The 14224-nt window shown below is 34.9% G+C and overlaps 3 protein-coding genes across 3 annotated transcripts; all 3 read right to left on the bottom strand.

Annotated features, from left to right (window-relative positions):
- Positions 1-225: 225 nt before the first annotated feature.
- LOC126752956 (ran GTPase-activating protein) lies at positions 226-2618 on the bottom strand. Its single transcript, XM_050464007.1, has 7 exons — positions 2361-2618; positions 1598-2279; positions 1330-1531; positions 1111-1269; positions 950-1051; positions 700-879; positions 226-639 (listed from the first exon to the last, which is right to left on the bottom strand). The coding sequence occupies exons 1-7, from the start codon at positions 2464-2466 to the stop codon at positions 307-309; spliced, it is 1764 nt and encodes a 587-aa protein (XP_050319964.1). The 5' UTR covers positions 2467-2618; the 3' UTR covers positions 226-306.
- Positions 2619-3240: 622 nt separating this feature from the next.
- Positions 3241-10996, bottom strand: LOC126753876 (DNA topoisomerase 2). The gene is made up of 9 exons (XM_050465615.1): positions 10723-10996; positions 9322-9912; positions 8820-9240; positions 7958-8758; positions 7012-7840; positions 5288-6371; positions 4936-5223; positions 4480-4866; positions 3241-4413 (listed from the first exon to the last, which is right to left on the bottom strand). The coding sequence occupies exons 2-9, from the start codon at positions 9892-9894 to the stop codon at positions 4351-4353; spliced, it is 4446 nt and encodes a 1481-aa protein (XP_050321572.1). The 5' UTR covers positions 9895-9912; positions 10723-10996; the 3' UTR covers positions 3241-4350.
- A 372-nt stretch (positions 10997-11368) lies between these two features.
- Positions 11369-13941, bottom strand: LOC126753877 (sorting nexin-17). Its single transcript, XM_050465616.1, has one exon. It carries the CDS (start codon positions 13718-13720, stop codon positions 12110-12112), a length of 1611 nt encoding a protein of 536 aa, XP_050321573.1. The 5' UTR covers positions 13721-13941; the 3' UTR covers positions 11369-12109.
- Positions 13942-14224: the final 283 nt, after the last annotated feature.

The raw sequence follows: 14224 nt of genomic DNA, 5'->3' as shown, positions 1-14224 counted from the left end.
GGTTTTTAGCAACAGAAAAACAGTCATAATTTAATAATTTCAAGAAATATGATGAAAATGGAGCAGTAGTTTTCATTTCAGCTGGATATTAATCTTCGGCACATTAGAAAAAATGCTAATAATTTTGCATACTAAGAAATCTCATAGATGAAAAATTAATACTTGCATTTTTGTATGAATTATATGTATTTGAACTTGGCACCTTCAGTTAATGCAAAATTATAATTTAAACCGGGAATCATAACTTATACAATATATTTTTAAAAACCTTACAAAAATACATGAAATTCTTAACATTCTATACTTTCAACCATCCAATTGTTGTAGGAAAATATTGAAAGCGTTACGCATATGCTCACTGCCAAACTGTGGGTTAGATTTAAGTGTCTCGCGTAGCGCGTAACGACAACTTTTCAAGTCGTAGGGACTCGTGAACTTTTCTTCGCTACGCAGCAAACCCAGCTGCATCAGCATGTAATTCAAAACGCGACGCTCTTGTTTCGTTTCCACAGCATAGTCGACTGTCTCTTTATAAAGCGCTTTTGCTAAATCCAATGCCGCGGGCGATGATTCAGAGAGGTGCGCACATTTCAATGTCGTAAAAATTAGCAATAGTAGGCGATTATCGTCGGTGAATTGCTAAAGATATTAATAAATAAAATATTGAATGCAAATTATAAAAATAATATTATAAATTACCTCAATAATGCTTTTGAAGGCCTTCAATTTATCTGTCTCCTGCAGTGACTCGAATGCTTGTATGCTGCAAGGTTTCTGACTCAGACAAAATGATTCAACGGTAACTGGCTTTGCTGGTGTCGCTTGTTCAACAAATTGAACATTTTTAGCAGACATAAATGTATCATTTGCACCAAACATCTGTTAATCATATAAGGAAACGAATCAATTAAAAAAGACACTTTGCAATATGATATTTGAAAATGTTTACATTTGTTGTAAAAGCGGGAGATGTTATGTACGCTTCATCGCCCTCTTCGTCGGCATCTTCATCTTGGTATTCCTCATCTTCATCGACTTCCTCAGTAGTATCCTACGCAATTTTTAAAAAATATTTATTACATTTATTTATTTACTTTAGGTTGTACGTACATCTTCTTCATCATCATCATCCTCTTCATCGTCGTCATCTCCGTCCTCATCTTCATCATCGTCGCACTCCGATTGATCTTCTTCAAGGCTCTCTAATGCATTTGGATTCGCGAATGTCTCTATAATCTCCTTAACACGCTCACGTCCTTCATAACCAAACTAAAAAAAATTTAATGCCATAAGTGAAAAAATTTGTCGGCACAAATGAGCAGCACTTACTTGGTTGCCATCTAAGTTAAGCCTCTTTAAATTTGTCTTATTTTGTAAAGCTTCCGCCAAAACAACACCGCCGTCTGCGCCGATTTCATTGAACCCCAAATCCACCACCTCGAGTTGATTATGGTTTTCGCTTAATGCCTCAGCAAAATGATAGGCGCCATGAGTTTTGAGCAGACAATCACCAAAATTAATATCTTGCAACCTAAGTTGGGGAAATACAATAATTTAAACTAATAAGTTTATCGTTTGTATAATTTTGCTAACTTACATTGGCGTGTATGCAAATGCTTCTGCCAGTGAAGCTGCGCCTTTCTCAGTTACTGTGTTGTCGTTCAAATTCAGAATGCGCAAGTTAGGGTTCTCTTTGAAGCCGCTTGCTAATGCAGCAATGCCCGCATGATATATGGAATTTTGTGGCATTGCTATTTCTTCCAAAGTTTTTAGTGTAGAAAATATTTTTGCTATAGCTTTAGCACCATCGTTTTCCAAACGATTGCGACCGGCAATAAAAACTTTCAACTTAAGTGGTGTTCCGGCGGCAACACTGCTCTTATGGCAATCCAATATAGCTTTTGAAAGCATTTGGCCACCACCAATACCCAAACCGCAATTATTCAATCGCAATGTTTGCAATGAGTAAACTACTGGCGAACGCAAAAGATCCTCTAGTCCAACCATACCATTTGGACCCAGAGCATTATCACTCAAATCCAATACTGTAAGTTTGGCACCGGCTACCATTAAACCATTACCCAAATGCTTTAGTGACAATGGTGTCTCGGTTTTGAGTCTTCTTGAAAACATATTATACCACAATGCTTTATGAAATTCCGGGTGCTTCTCAAGGCCTTTTGCAATAGCAGCCGCCGCATCAATGCCCAAGGTGTTACCACCCAACTTTAGGTAGTGGACAACTTTTGTTGTTTCCAAAGCCTTAACAATATCAGCGACTATGTAAATATGTAATTTTTATAATAAAGTAAACTATTTTTCTTAAACAATTGTTGTTATGCGCTTTCCACTCCTCTTACCATCCTCAGCTGTATCCCAAGTTAGTTGTTTATCCTCAAACGAGAGTCCCTCTTCCTGCACATCATGCAACTCTTGTGCAATTGTTCCGAAATTAAAATTAGACATTATTGATAACGTAAAAATTTGATCACTGCAGAAATAACTAAATCATACACTTGCGAATCTTTACAATGCTTGCAAATTTCAAATATTTTTGTTGGTACGCTTGTTTTGTAGGTTATTCAGAAATAAAGCCGCTTTTTCGCCGCTTTGCAGCTGTCAAGGTAGTAGCAACAGGGTGACACAAAAAGCAAAATATAGTATGTAATTTTTTGGGGTGGTTTTATAGGGTAGCCAATCTTTTTATTACCTAAAAAATATAATAAAGGAATTTTCAAATATAATTTAGCACGTTATGGAATGCCCGTTTATAGGTTAGCTGTTAAGTAGCAGTAGTAGTAAAAGATTGTGTTAGTAGAATAATAAAACTTGACAAAGAAGCTGAAATACACTTAAAATATAAAATTCATTCATTGAACAAAACAGTAATGTAAAACTTAACATACAGGCTTTAACACACAGATTCATAACATTTCATTAACTGTTGCTGTTTAAATGTTATCTAAACTGGTTTGCAAAAGTCCAATTCCCGCTTACAAAAACATGACTTTTCAAGCAATTTGCACTTCCTAGCTATTTTTTTATCAGTAAGGTTTTTAAAAAAATATTATAAAACACACGAGACCATCGTAACAATGTGCTGAACTGACATTCTGTGTTTCTTGTTCTACAAATAACTGTAAGGGCAATAAATTCTTTCCGTAAAGCATTAAATCCATAAAAGGGACTATAACTGCTAAATCACAAAATACCTGTACAATGTGAACCACTATTATAAAGTATTTTTTCAAATAAAATTTGTTTATATTTATTAAAATTTATTTTATTTATAGTATATTGAATGATAATGTTTTAAGTATAACCTTATTTGGTACATACTTAATATGTTTCATGTTCCATCTTAAAATCCGTCTCTACGTTCATACATTTATCAGTTATCATAAATATATAATTAGTTTGACATTGCTAGTTTATTTTCGAAAATACTTTTTCAAAAATCAGCTTTCAAATTGAAATTGTACACACAGTTTTTGTGCGCTAAAAATACATATAGTAATATACAAATTAGCAAGAGATAACGAAAATAAGGAATTTATAAAAAATAACGCTTCTTTCGCACAATTATTTCAATTTTAAAACAACACTTTTAGACAGATTTTGCGATACTTATTATGCAATCTTCTTATTATACCGTTTATTTTGTATACTAACGCTAAACTTTCACTCGAAAGAAACGTGGAGAGAACTTGTAAATTGAACCATTTATATTTACAAATTTTAAACTACTTTCAAAATACTTAAAACATAAAAAGGAGATTTGGACGTCCAGACGCCACGTTATCATTCTAACCGCACACAGCATTGAAATATCTTAATAATGAACAAAATTTGTTTAAATATATAACAGTCGTTGACTGCAATTATTATTGTAATAGGTATTGACATTTAATTACGAACAAAAAGTAACCAATATTAATATGTTAAAATCATAAAAAAAAACCTGGCATGTTGGCTGATTCACTATGCCGAAGCTTTGATGAACAATGGTCTAATGGACTAAATTAAAAATACAATACAAAAAAACCAGCAATGATTTGAATTGTGACGAAATGTGATATCGTATAAACAAGTACTGCGATTTCCGATTTCCGTTTGATCATAAGCTGATGGAATGAATGAAAGGTGTACGGTGGGAAAAGAATGTATATAGAGGCGTTTGATTCAACATGAATGTATAGATATAAGGTGAATTATAATTGGTTATTGATAACCTTGCTGCTTCTCCAATTTCTTAGTGCTATAACTCTTCTGATCTCACATTTTATATTATATGCAGACTCTTTTGCACATTAAGTCTAATTTTTTTATAATTCATTGGATTGGAAATGCTTAACATTCAAAATCTGAATCGTCATCGTCGCTCTCGGATGCAACCCTTTTCTTCTTCTTTTTCTAAAAAAAATAATAAATTAATTAAATTTACGTTAGCATTAAAATTTAATAGCAAATGCTGCTCACCTTTTTGTCACTATCACTATCACTTGTTATTGCCTTCTTTCGTGGACGTTTCGCTGTAGGCTTCTTCTTTATCGGTGTGGCATCTGATTCGCTCACTACAAACGCATTGCTGCCGTTAGGTTGATCGGCATCACTGCCATGTTCGTCATCTGATATATGTGCCACCTGGTATGACTGTTCTTTGATACCTTCATTATCTCTGAACTCGAGCTCACCATCGCTACTCTTTTCGGCTTCGCTATCCAATAAGCCAGAATAATTAATTTTCTTGGCAGTTGCTCTGCGACCTGGTCGATCTGCGCGTGGCGCAACATCGACATGCATTTCAATATCACTACCAGATCCTAAATCATCGTCTTCATCGGAAGAATTCTGTTTCTTTTTACGCTGTTGAACAAAAAAAAAACATGTTTAGTTCGCACTGTATTTAGTCAAGCAAAAGTGAAAAATGCTCACCCCTTTGCCGAAGTTCAACTTAGATTGTTTCAAACCATCTTTGGGTTTACGAACGCGCTTCTTCTTTTCTCCATCACCGCCAGCGCCCGCTTCCTTAGCTTTTGTCTTTTTCAAAGCAGCCGGTGAACCTTTCGGTCCCTTTGCGCCACCTTCAACTATTGTATCAAACTCGTCCACTTCTTCACCCTTAGCTGCCTTAGCTGCTTTTTCGACCTTCTCCTTCTTAATCTTTGGTCTGGCGGCGAGTGCCACTGCAGTTGAAATCTTTTTCATAATCTCCTCAGTAACCTGTATGCCATAAATATATATACATTAAACAGTTTTCTTTAATTAAATACATTACTTTACATACCTTGAATTCAATTTTAATGCCATTTGGATCGGGGAAAATGTTTTCGTTGCCATCCTTAGCAGCACGCTTCTTCAATGCACCAGATAGAGCCTTTGCCTTAGCAGTTAAGGCCTTTGCTTGTTTCTTGTTGATGCCTAACTCTTCAAGTCGTTCGCGTTCCTCTAATTCATTAAGTTTCTTTTCAAAATCATCCAAATCATCCAGCCACAAAGTTTGTACTGTCTTAGCTTTAAGTGCTGCAAGCTCGGCTAACTTTGTATCGCGTTGTTTCAACAATTCATTTTTCTTTTCCTCGGTCAACATCCACATGGACATACCCAAAAGATAATCGAATTTCTTGACATCTGTTAATTTATTAAAAGCCTTCTCCGGATCTACCGGCTTTTTCTCCTTCTTCACTGTTGAGCTGGTTGCAGTTTCATCGGCTTGATCTTCATCCTCTTCATCAGCTTCCTCTTCTTCTTCCATATTTATACGACGCTGCCATTCCTTTACTGGATCGGGTCGATAGCCACGTTTGATCAGTTCATCTATCATGGCCTTACGTTTCTTATTTTCAACCACTATGGTACGATCGCACTTTTCCATAATAAAGCGTGCCTGATCGGTCAGACGATCAGCCTGTGCTGTCAATTGACCGATTAAATACTCTTTGCGCTTAACATAATACTCTAGACGTACGGGGAAATATTCTTTCATAATATCAATAGATGTAGGAAAACGACGTAAGCAATTGTTTTGATCGAAGCAATGCATTTGATTGGTAGACATTGAAGAGGTTAATTTGAAAGCACGATGGAAGCCGCCATCTTCAGCTTGCAAGCGCTCGAATTCACCAGCAGTGAATGTAATAACGAAACGCACTGTGGTATCAGTATGATACTCGCGGTAATCGGCAACAACCGCCTTACCTTTTTCACCGTTTGAAAGTGCATCCAGCACACTCTCCTTGTACGCTTGGGTCCAAGTGCCCACTGGCAGTTCAGATATTTCGATTTTATTATTTTGTACAATTTGTATATTGCCAGATGAAATATAACGGCCATCAGAAACGTAGTCAATGGTGCCCTTGAAATTTTTATACCTGTAATAAAAGTAAAACAAAAACAATTCAAATAGAGCGAAACGGGTAAACATGATTATCATATATATGTAGGGTTGCAATAAAACATTTTATTTTGTAATCTCGAAAATCGCAATTTAATATTATTTTAAAATGTTTGATTCCAAATACTAAAGCAAAATTTTAATCCCAAATGTCGGCTTGAAAAAAAAGTTAATTCCAATTTTTTAATTAAATATAGAAGGTAATGAAATTAAATGTATTATTTTGAAATCCCGAAAATCTTAATTGAAAATAATGTTGAAATTTCTTGTAGCAAATACTATATGTGACCCTACGGAAAGGGGGCTTTGGTGTCAAAAAATCAATTTTCACTTTTTAGTTAATTCGGATGGAAGATGAGTTGTAACAGCTGTTTCCCAGAAAACTAGTTTTCGCACGTTAGCTCCCTTTTCGTAGACCAGGTCACATATTAAAAAATGTAGTCCCGAATACCGGATTGAAAAAAAAATGTTTAATCCAATGTTTATACTTAAAAATTAAAAAATAATTAATTTACATTTTTTAGCTTCCTTAGAATTAAAAATTTAATGTTTAGTTTTTAAACAAAAATTTTTTAATCGCTGTACTGTATATAACAACAATATGCAAAGTAACTTACCAGGGATGCATTGGCAAAGGCTCCTCATTAGCCAGCATTCTACGAATATTCTGTATGATATCACGCGGGTTGTGATTGTAAATCTTTGTGGACCAACCTGTGCCAATACCATCAGCACCATTCACCAAAACCATTGGTATAATTGGTATATACCACTGTGGTTCAATCTTTTGACCATCATCAACTTCGTACGTTAACAACGGATCGTCGGCTGGGTGGAATATGAGTCGCGTCAAGGGTGACATTAAGGTGAAAATATAACGAGCGCTCGCACAATCTTTACCACCCTGCAGACGTGTACCAAATTGACCACGAGGCTCCAATAAATTAATATTATTTGATCCCACGTAATTTTGCGCCAAATTGACTATGGTAGCCTGCAGTGACATCTCGCCGTGATGGTAGGCGGACATTTCAGCCACAGAACCAGACAATTGCGCAACTTTCACCTCACGTTTGTCGTTACGTTTGAAACAGGTAAACATAACTTTGCGTTGGCCCGGCTTAAAACCATCTACCAAACATGGTATAGAACGGACATTGTCAGCATTGGAGAAGAGCACCAACTCAAGATTAACAAAGTCCGAATATGTTATGTGTTTGGTGCCTTTGGTGTACAGATAACGTTCGGGTAAACCAAGTACTTTTCGGCGTTTCACCTCGTCCATGTGCGACGTTAACCATTCTTTACGTGCGTCTACGTGCTTTTTAGAGAAAGCCATAACAATGGCGTCATCATCCACACTGCCGTCATACTTGAAAGTTATGCGATGACGTTCCATGTCTTGGAAATATTCTTTAGCCTCCTTAGATGTGGAGGTACCCAAACCTAAGTAAAATTATAAAAATGTTGGTTTTAATAAAAACATTTCATGTTATAAAATTGATTTCATGGGTATGCATATGCACTATATTCGCAAATTGCTATTTGTTGAGAAAAAAATACCTTTGTAGTATTTGATATTATATGTATTATTGTTGGGCGTATCATTCTTCCACTCTTCGAACTCGGGTAGAGAATAGAAGGAAAGCACTTCATTTTTCTTCGATGCCTTAACAATTGGCGTAATGAATTCTTCGAGGAAAGGTAGTCGTAATAGTTCGGGCCAATTTGTGTGTATGAAATTAATCAGTAATCCTTTTATATGTGAACCGTCTTGATCCTGATCAGTCATAATCATGACCTTGCCATAACGTAAAGTTTTCAAATCCTCCATTGTAGTGTATTTCTTCTTGTACTGCAAACCAATAATCTTTACCAGATTATTGATTTCCGCATTTTCAGCCAGCTGTTTAAAAGAAGCCTCACGTACATTTAGAAGTTTACCACGTAGTGGAAATACACCATACAAGTCACGGCCGATAACACCAAGACCGGATACAGCCAACGATTTGGCTGAGTCTCCCTCCGTTAAAATAAGCGTACATAAGTACGAATTTGATTTTCCAGCCTCGTTTGCATCTTCGAGTTTGGGTAAATTTTTTATTTTAGAAGACTTTTTACCACCTTTCTTGTCAATTTCACTTTGTGCTTTAAATTTGGCCCATGATAATACGGCCTCCACAATTCCGGACTTGGAAACATTTGCAATGAATTTTTCTGAGAGTGCACATTTCGATCCAAAACTTTTGGATTGCAGTGTCATGTTTTCTTTTGTTTGCGAATCGAACGTCGGATTTTCGATAAGACAATTGACGAATACCCACATATGGTTGCGTACTTGGAAGGGTTTTATGTTAATACCGCCTAAAATAAAAGAAAAGATTAAAATTAAAGAATATTATAATATAAAAATATTTCTACACACCTTTGTTCTTCTTCTTTACAACTTCGATCAATTGTTTGATTATCATGTCCACTACATAGTCCACGTGACGTCCACCTTTTGTGGTTGCAATCGAATTCACGAAAGACACCTGTTGGAAATTATTTTCTGAGGGACAGCAAGCTACCTCCCAACGTTCACCAGCTTGTTCGTAAACAATTTTAATTGTTTGCCCGGAGTCATCACTATTCTTTACATATAAATCAATGTAATCCTTGAAATTCTTTACCGGCAATTTTTTGCCATTTAAAAATACAACTACACCCTTTGTCGCAGCGGCAATATCATAAGCACGACGACACATTAGTGCAACAATATCTTCATCAAGACGATCCATTTTAAACTTGGACAAGTCAGGACTGAATGTAATTTTTGTAAAATCGGAGCCCGCAAACTCTTTGATCTTAACAAAAAAAAAATAAAATATATATTACATTAATACTTATTTAAATAGCATAGCTACGTTAGAAAATTCTATACCAACCTTTGGCGGAGTTGTTTTTGACATATTGTTAGCCCAAATTTGTTTGAAACTTTTCTTGTATTCCTTAGTAGCGGTTTCAACCATGAAACTAGTTGAAAAAATGTTGCATAACTTTGCGCCATAACCATTACGACCACCAGTCACTTTTTTCTCATCATCATTGTAATTTGACGAAGTTAAGAGATGACCGAAAATCATTTCCGGCACATACATTTTGTGTTCCTTATGAATGGTAACTGGAATTCCTTGCCCATTATTCCAAATTGAAATAGAATTTTTTTCCGCATCAATATCGATTTTTATTGTACTCATAGTTTTGTCGCGTTGCTTATTGTCGGCGGCATTTACAAGAATTTCATCGAAGATCTTGTACAAACCAGGTACATAGGTGACTGGTCGCTGTATCATTCGATTTTTTTCCTCATTATATACCCACATGGTTTCGCTAACGTGCTCCACCGAACCGATATAAGTGTCTGGACGCAATAGAATATGTTCTAATTGAGATTTCTTTTGGTACATTTTTTCGATGGAGGTACCACTCCCGGCCACACTACCACTGCCGTTCTCCATTGCTGTATAATTGGATAGCTAAGAATATAAAAAAAAGTAAATTAATTTAAAAATTTTCAAAGGCTTAAGTAATTAATTTTAACATTATGTACTATACACCTACGTAGTAAACAAATTTGTATAAATTAGTGATATAATTTGCTTCTAGCAGAAGCTGTACTGATCTTAATTTTAATTTGGCGCCTTGTATGCCAGACGCTACGCATACATATATGTATGTATGTAGGTATGCATAACATTACCACAGCAAGAATATATTATGGCACATACAATATCCTTATATTTTGTAGATTTCGAGAAATATAAGAAAATATAAATATTCTAAAATAAAATTTAATATTGAGCACATTAGGTGGATTAAAAAATATAAAAGCAGATGTTTTGAAACTTGCATTTGAGTATGTACACCTTTTTAACGCACCCTGTATACCAATTTCAAATTTGTATGCCAGGGGAGTAGGCGTCGGTATAACATTCGTTATTTCGTCTAAAACTTAAAACAAAAGCATAGACGTAAAAATTTTAATATTTTCTGTGTCTTGCTACAATAAACAATATTAAAAACTGAAACTATTGCTTTTCTCATGTACAATCGCATTTGTTTCTTTCTCTTTGGCTTCCGTTTACTTTTTCGCTCGCTCACAAAGCCGCTGGCTCTGCCACCGCTGCCACATGAGTGCGCCATTTTTAATTTGCAAAGCGAATTGCAGCGAATGCCGCTTCGCGAATATACAACAAATTTTTATGTCCTCCAACTCTACTCGCAACTTATACACTTTTTCAAAGCTATTATTAATGTTTTTACACTTAATACTTTTGTAATCTTACCTTGTATAGATAACCAAGGTTTTATTTCTTAATTATGCACAATTTCTTATAAATTGTAATGTAATCGGTCTCACCACCGTAAGTTTCAAAGCCGGCAAACTGAAAATGTTCACGTTGTGCAATTGACTTCACAAATTCAAATGATTTTATTCAAATTGACATTAAAATATATGGGTTATGAAAAGCAGTAAAAAAATTTATTTCAATTTTACAACTGACTTCACGCACTGCGACTGCAACCGCGAACGAAACACCGAAACACGTCGTTGCTTTCCGCCGTTGAAAACTGAATTATTTTCGCTTGACGCGAACCACAGCGAAATGCCAATGCCGATGCGAATAGTAACAATGATGCCCATCCATGGTTGCATTGCAGTTAATTTATATAACTTTATATGAATAAGGGTATTCTTTATGCGGTTATATAGCATTAAGATAACAGTTAATAAATATCTTTTGTTTGAGGCGCTTGTCTATAATTCACTTTGAGATGCTAATTTTATTAACAATTAAAAGTTATTATACAATTCTTTAATAAAAATGGATCGATTTTTTCTCATTAGATTCAATGCATCCTTAAATACCATTGGATGTAGTGTGCTGCCAACTCTTTTTGGAAAATGTGTATGTTAATTCAAACTTTCAATTAATTTGTAAGTTAAATTCTTCATATATCTTTTATTTCGATTTAAGTTTTTATTTAAATTATAATAAGTTTATACAAAAGAGTTACATATTTATAAGAGTGAGTGAAATGTTAAAATATGTATTACTAATATTATGCGCTAAGAACCGTTACCACAAAGCGACAAATTTCTTTCCATTTACTAGTATTTTGAGTTAAAAATTTTAACCTTGAAATCTTTAAAAGAAAATTAATTTTTTATGTATTCTCACTGCAGAATAATGACAATGTTTTGTCACTACTTGCTTACATATGCATAAAATATTTCGTTCCTAAAAATAGCTTTTAAAAAACGTCCGTATACAAAAACAGGATTCGTATATAAATTCATTTACAAACATACATACAAACATATATCATGAAATGCAATTTTAAATGCAAATTCTTTCGATATCTTTTTGGTACACCAAGACGTGAGTCCTTAGTGAAACTTTTATATATGCATATGTGTGTGTTTATGCATAAAATAAAAATAAAAAACCAACTTTTATCAGTATCTAAATTTTCTATAACAGACTAATCGTAAATAATTTGGCAATATTTTTGACAAGAATAAAAAATAAACAATTTCAACATTTCAATGTGTTGGCGATCGACATCCTTAAATTGCAAAACTACATTTACCGACATAGTAGTTAAATAAAATTCCAAATGCATTTCAAAAATTACGCAGTTATAAATTTACTTAGAAATGCCTTCTGTTTAAAGATCATCATCCCCAATACCTTCGAATGCCTCATTGTGGACCGACTCTTCAGCACCATTACGAAAGAAAACTGCAGAATACGAACTCGAACTGGATATTTTTGGATTGAATTTCGTGCGAGTGCGTTGAGTGAAAAATTTAACAGGTGCAGTTGGCGATGATGAAGAAGATGAACTAGACGTGGTAGTCGCTGTTGTTGCAGTTGATGATGACATTAATTCTGTGGACAAAGACGGTGTAGAGGCGGATGACGTTAATGTCGATGGAATATGTGATACTCTTCCATTTCGTGAAACATATGAAAGCAATTGGGATTGAGAAATTTCTCTAACTCGTGTGTTCAAACCATCAACAGTATCTTTACAATTCAGCAATTCATCAACCATTGATTGTAGACAAACCGACATAAGCATAGCTTGTGAACTTGTTATGGTAATCCATCGTAAAGTCTGTTTGGACATTAAGTATTCAAAGGCAAGCTGTAAATTTGTTGGCGATTTTCCGTAATTACTTGCATTTTCATCGGTACTGTTTGAAATTGATGAATCTATGGTGCATGTGTTATGCATAGCTGTTACCCGCCAGCAACGCATTCGTGTTACACGAAATTTAGTCTCATAAATTTTTCCAGCTTTTGCAGTACGCATACTTAACTCTTTATTTCCAATGGAAATAAGTGCTGTGGTTTTTGGTTCCGGATAGTCGATAAGTGACGCACTGAATTGCAAGCACCCATAAAGCGGTAATTGTCGGGCCATCTCTATGTACTCTGTTTGCATCCCGTGCTCTTGCAAACTAGTTAGCTTCTGTAAAACTTCGGGAGGGGTAATTATCCATTCATTATCTATGTCGCATACAATTTGTGCAAAAAGCAGTTTCAGAGCAACCTGGTCATGCAATAGTCCCAAATCATATATGGGATTCCAATAGCTTTTACGGATCATTACTTGGCACGATAAAGTCTTCTCTTGCGCCCATAAACGTGATAAATACGGTGATTCGAAGTCCATTAATCGTCTTAAAAGCACCAATTTGTTTTGTGTAATATCATTGTTTTGCCGTCGCACCAAATATAGACAAAAATGTTGCATAAATTGTGTGGGCAGTTGTACACATTCACATACTTTACGCAATACCGTGTTGGCATTATCGCCAATATGGCAATTGACCTGCAGGGTGAGGTCATTTGATAGCCACACCTCCAAAACAGCTGACACACGCTTAAGATCGCTACCACTATAATCCAGCCCTAAAATTCCATCGGCTAAAGAAGTTTCCTGTTGTGCATTCAGCAGATAACTTTGAAAATTATCCATTTTCGAAATAACGGCATCTTGCCCACATAATTGCAAATAATGTTCTAAAGAAGCCCTTCTCGATTCTAGTTGCCCATTAGTTAATGGTAGCAGACGCTTTGGAGGGAATGTCGCTGGCAACTGGATATTGAGATCTGCACACCTACGACGAAGCTGTTCGTGCAGTGCATGCAATTGTTTGTACCTCAAACAACAATGGTAGCTGCCATTTATATATATATTGTAGCCTGTGTAGGTGGTTCCAGTTAACTCCGAATATAATTCTTGCGTATCCGGAATGGAGAAGTGCATGTCTTAGCCAAAGTTTCTGTTACTTCAAGTTTTATTCTCTGCTCAATAGACACAAGCCGAAGTTTATATTTCTTATCACTCCTTATATTTACATGAATATTATTGGTTCTATGAAATTAATATTTTATTAAAGTTTAATATTAGTCACAGTCATTCACTCTTCTTTCTAATTAATTAATATTTGGGCTTTTGTTGTTTTCCTGACTTTTTATTTCGTTCTTTCTTTGTTGCGACTAACCAGAGTTGTCAAGTAGCCTTAAGCTAATTAGAAGTAATAAATATTGAAAATTAGTTAAATTTTGAAAAAGTACCATTATATAAAAAGTTATATACTTACCCCAGATCTGAAAACAATTCATATATTAAGTAAGCAAAAAAAAAAAAAATTAAGTAATTATGAAAACTTCATTCTTTATTATGTGTTCTGGCATAAATTCGTACGTTATGAATGAGGCATCACTGGTTTCTTTTTCTCAGAAATACTACCCTGATGATGAGAAGAAA

The sequence above is a fragment of the Bactrocera neohumeralis genome, chromosome 3 (assembly GCF_024586455.1).
Source record: "Bactrocera neohumeralis isolate Rockhampton chromosome 3, APGP_CSIRO_Bneo_wtdbg2-racon-allhic-juicebox.fasta_v2, whole genome shotgun sequence".
In the NCBI taxonomy this organism is placed as follows: domain Eukaryota; kingdom Metazoa; phylum Arthropoda; class Insecta; order Diptera; family Tephritidae; genus Bactrocera; species Bactrocera neohumeralis.
This window is presented reverse-complemented; position numbering and strand designations above follow the sequence as displayed.